At 43.9% G+C, this 5,375-nt stretch overlaps 1 protein-coding gene across 1 annotated transcript; it reads right to left on the bottom strand.

Annotated features, from left to right (window-relative positions):
* Window positions 1-1,540: 1,540 nt before the first annotated feature.
* LOC106812419 (bombesin receptor subtype-3-like) lies at window positions 1,541-4,386 on the bottom strand. Its single transcript, XM_014816296.1, has 2 exons — window positions 3,159-4,386; window positions 1,541-2,923 (listed from the first exon to the last, which is right to left on the bottom strand). The coding sequence occupies exon 1, from the start codon at window positions 4,384-4,386 to the stop codon at window positions 3,193-3,195; it is 1,194 nt and encodes a 397-aa protein (XP_014671782.1). The 3' UTR covers window positions 1,541-2,923; window positions 3,159-3,192.
* Window positions 4,387-5,375: the final 989 nt, after the last annotated feature.

Below are 5,375 nucleotides of genomic sequence, written 5' to 3' on the forward strand. Positions count from 1 at the left end.
ATATGTGTGTGCGTGCGTGGGTGCGTGTGTGTGTGTGTGCGTGTGTGCGTGCGTGCGTGTGTGTGCGTGGGCGGGTGTGTGTTGTTGCGCGGGCTTGCGTTCGCTTGCATGGAATGGAAATTATAATAAACTTGCGTTCTCACATGTATTTACGCTTTTTGCTTTTTTCATGCACCAGTTGCAATGCGGTTATTACACTTCGTTTCGTTTCTTTACACGAAATTCAGATACGCACCATAATAATATGCTTTGTTCGTTGTTTACGCTATCTCTGTCACCATGTATGATATTCTTCGTGTGTTCGACCCGTAATACCGTAATTTCTGTTATTCGTGAACATTTCTGGTTTCTCGGCTAATCGACCGACCGTGATGTTCGGTATTTAACGATAATTGAGATAGGACTTATTATCAAAAGAAACGCTTGTTAACGTCCACGTAAATTCCCCACGACCTTTTGTAGTAATTATTTTAATTAAAGTGTATAAATATAATTAATGAAACAGTTAGTAATTGATTCGCTTCCCTAATTATTAGGCACGCCACGTCTTAACGTTCATCGGGCGTTCACCTTAGTATGGTTCATTATAAGATAAAGACAGGTCAGACATCGAAAGCACCCAATGGTTGCACAGTTAACCTCGTAGTTTCTTCCGCAAAACATCCACAAAATACACATTCTGTGGATACAACCTACCAAAACTACTGCTATGTATTCTACCGCAAACGTATATACATAAACAAATATTATATTTTTAGGGGTAAAACCTAGCGAAATGCTTTAAGAAAAACGCGTAACGTCGCATTAAACGAGAGCTTGGGCAAAATCGCAATAACATCGTTTTTTTTTATGGATGTTAGGCATTTCTATGTTTAACCATCAATGTAGATTACTTACACAGAGATTACAGTGTAATAAAATATACCACGTATGGTGTATGGAATAATGAAAACAGCAAGATACCTGAAGTTAATTACCAGGAAAACATACTCCCTGCTAATTGCAATCTCTTCACTAACGCTGGATGGCAAATATACATACCTCGCTGTTTAGTTACCTGACACAAATGCGCGCAAATAAAAAAAATATATAGAGCCTCTGCGAACCGCCAAGCAGAAAAGCAGCCTAGTGTCGATGCTACGTTTTGCGTGACACGCGGATACGTTTAATTAGATATTAGACGTTCTTAACTAAGAGCTTAATGACGGGAGTAAAATGAAACCCCACTCAGCAAACTATTATCTAGTTATGCCGCCAAAACTAAATCTATACTAAAATGTCGAGACGCAAAAAGCCGTATTCTTATTTAGTACTAGAAAGTAGAAACATCTCGTAAGGCAATTGTTATACATTATTAGTCCGAGTTTTGCTCGTAATTTGCATTACAGATTAACTTGAACTATTATGCGATTCACGAGATATTCCTAATGAATTTATAGCTAAAATTTCATTTCCCAAAATATTATAATGTAATGTGAAAGCCACTGATGTCGTACATAAACAAAATATGCGGTATAATTGCTATAGGTATTTATTGCAAATGTGCAATGACAGTAATTTTTAAAATAATATTACGTTCATTTATAATATAGCGGCTCGTACTATTACACGGTTTTGTAATAATATAGAAACAAAATTAGTCCAGTGACCGGTTCATTCAATTAAAAATATAAATAACTCTATATATAGTAAGACATGACCACATTATACACGCATTATAGTAGTATTATAATTAACACGTAATTAAGACCGTTTGACAACATTGCACTTGATTCGCACAGAATCAAGGTTGCTTTCTGTGTAGACGTACGGAAAGACGTATCATACTATAGACGTATAGAGATGCCGTGTCAACGACAGGTTACGTAGCAGTTTAACAACATTATGATCATGAACATCTCCATTCAAGACTCTCATGCGGGGCCGTAGCAAACGGGAAGGGGACAGGGGGTCAGTTGCTCCCAGACGTTAGCAGCGGCAACAGTGAACTGCCCACTGTCAACTATTCAGAACACAAACCGCATACGGTTAGCGCTCCCCCTCCATACCAGGCACAATGATCGAGTTATAGCTAGGGCCTTGTCACAGCAATAATACGTTAAAAACGCTATGACTCATTTGCCACATGAGATTTGTAAAACCTAAGTGATCGTATATTTTTTTCTCGACGTGACATATGATAATGTTCTCTGCATCATAATGATCGTATAGACTATACGTACGTGAATACTAGGCACATATATGCAAATTACACGTGACGGGTGGTTAATTGCTGTCTATTTGTTATTCATGAACTGGCATATATCATTTCATACATCAGAAACACATCATGACATCCGTACAACATCAACGTTATATGAACACAATGATAATATACTTGATGCTATGCAAATACGACACAATGAGCTACCTGATCATCTGTAGTGCCATGTATGTTGTATCCTGCTCTATGATTACCAAATAACGACAAGATCTTGAATGAAAATCGGCTGTGTCAGTGTATTGTGTCCGATTCAGATCATAATATTATTTAATTGCCTTCGTTCTCTGAGTTCAGTTATCATATAAGGTTCCACACTCAATCGCACAGCGTAGGGTGCACAGAACCACTTGCATCAGATGAGATATCTTACATGGTCATCTTTATCAAATCAGATCTTACAGTAACAGCTGCGTCAGATAAGATCTTACGGGAACACCTGCGTCAGATAAGAACTTACAAGAATACCTGCGTCAGATAAGATCTTGCGGGAATAATTGCTTCGCTTACAGGATTATTTGCGTCAGCTTGGATCTCACAGGAACACCTGCGTAGGATAAGAGCTTACAGGAAGACCTTCGTCAGCTTCGATCTTACAAGAACATCTGCGTCAGCTAGGATCTCACAAGAACATCTGCGTCATCTTGGATCTCAGAGGAACACCTGCGTCAGATAGGATTGTACAAGATCACTTGCGTCAAATAAAATATTACAGGAACACCTGCATCAGATCAGATCTTACAGGAAACACTGCGTCGTCTTACATCGTACAGGATCATTTGCGGAAGCTTAGATCTTGCAGGATCGATTGCGTTAGTAAATTAGACTGTAAAACATTACCTACGTCAGCGTAGATTATTTTGTATCACATGCATCAGCGTAGTTCATGCAGCATTACCTGCGCCGGAATAAATCGCACGCGATCGCATGCGTCAGCGTATGGCTGTCGAGGTGAGGTCGGTTGGCTGTAACACGTCGCCACCGACACGCCACTGGCTGCCACCGCGGTTGATGGAGGCTAGGGAGAGCGGCGAGTCCGGTTGCTTTATCGATGTCAACGAGTTCTCGCGTCCGTCGAGAACGACCGAACTGCGCGTGCGCAGCAGCCGCATCTTGAACGAGCGCTGCAGAATGCGGCGGAATGAATGGCTGAAGTAGGCGTAGATGAAGCAGTCTATCCAACTGTTCGAGAAAAACAGTATGTTGCCAATCGGAAACATCCATCGCCACATGGTCGACGCGTCGGCGAATAAAAAGTACAGATGCAGGCAGTGGTAGGGCAACCAGAGCGTGGCGAACACGCACAAGATCGTGATGGTCATCTTGATCGCGCGTCGCTTGTGTCCGAGCGACGCACCGTAGGCGGTTCCGGCGTTGGACGTGTTCGCTGACCACAGCAGCGAGTCGCGCCACAGCCGCTTGATGATGGTCGCGTAGAGTACTAGGCTGATACCGAGCGGCAGCAGGTAGAGCAGAACGACGTCGACGAAGTTGATGTACACCTGCTCGTCGCCGAACGGGAAGCCGCACATGCGCATCACGTCGTTGTACTCGGGATGCTTTTCGCCGGGTAGCAGCACGCCCCAGATGATGCCGTAGACGAGCCCGAACACCCATATGCAACCGATGCGTCGCGCCACCTGGTGGCGCGTCTGCACGGGCTCCAGCGGCCGCAAGATGGCGCCGTAGCGGTCGGCGGCGATGCCGACCATCGAGTAGACGCTGACGACGACGCTGAAGTCGCACGTGAAGCGCATGAGCCGGAAAGCGAAGCAGACCATCGGCACGTTTCGCGTGCAGAAGAACTTGAGGAAGATGTAGCAGGGCAGCACGACGCCGACGAGGAAGTCGGCCATGCACAGCGACACGATGTAGAAGTTCATCGAGCGGTGCAGGCGCCGGTTGAGCAGGATGACGGCAATCACGCAGAAGTTGCTGAACACGTTCACGCAGATGATGACGACGTGCAGCACGATGAAAAGAATCGACGTGTTCCGCTCCTCCGGATGCTTGAAGATCGAGCTGAGGTTGTCGCACGTGGAGACGTTGTACCACGGCGCCGATTCCATCTCATCGTCCGGATAACGCGGATCGTCGGCCGTTGTGTCGTCGACGCTCGTGCTCATTCATACACGCACGACGCTATATCTGCAATGTAAAATGAGCGGATGCTTCGCAGAGCTTTGCACTGTACACAGCCCACATACTGTGTGTGCAAAAACCACGCGAACAACGTATATATATATATATATATATATATATATATATATCCCTAATCTGCATAGTTGTGAATTCCTGTTTTGCGCGCGTTTTTTACTATTCGTATCAGTTGTTTAAACTAATTCTGAAGCGCAACGTACGTGTGGCGGCTGCTGACAGGCGCGAGAGCTATTCATTTTGTAACCGTGGCGCCGATTCTTTCAGTATGTGGCGAGGAATATCCGTGCAATAAACGGAGCGACTAATTAGCGAAGTAGAGCAATATGTAATTACTAGATGTAGTTCCAATGTGCTTCAGTGCTTTTTTATATCACCTTGTGCATAATATTGCAGGCGATACGCGACACCCACACTCGAATCACATCAGCATAAAATCATGCAGCTTTGTAGACAGTCACCATGAGTTGTCAGAGAGGGTTTTATGACCAGTTCAGAAAAAAAACATATTAGATAGTAGCAAGGAATAGTCCTAATAGAAAGGATATTCTTCATCCCCATAATGGCACTTTGCAGACAGGAAAGCGTGGAATTTATAATTAGATGCGCATATCCTGATGAATCGATCGGCGTGTCCGGGGCATTTTCCCAGATAGAAAAAATCACGTATCGACGTTTGATCGAGTTCTGGCAAAGATTCATGAAGCTTGAATAAAGATATATTAAATGTTAAGGAATTCTTTGCATGACACCCCGTGTTCATGACACCCCGTGTTCCCTGAGCTATTATTGAAAACCCACCTCCATTGGTGTGTACCCGCACTTAGTACAAAATCCCGGATCGCCAGAATACATTTTACTGCATGCTAGACACTCATTCTTAACCATCTCTGGTTCCGGCTGCCTACGCTGGCATTACATATCTTAATATCCACAAATATTCGTAAAGGTAATTCAG

The sequence above is a fragment of the Priapulus caudatus genome, unplaced genomic scaffold (assembly GCF_000485595.1).
Source record: "Priapulus caudatus unplaced genomic scaffold, Priapulus_caudatus-5.0.1 Scaffold646, whole genome shotgun sequence".
NCBI lineage: Eukaryota > Metazoa > Priapulida > Priapulimorpha > Priapulimorphida > Priapulidae > Priapulus > Priapulus caudatus.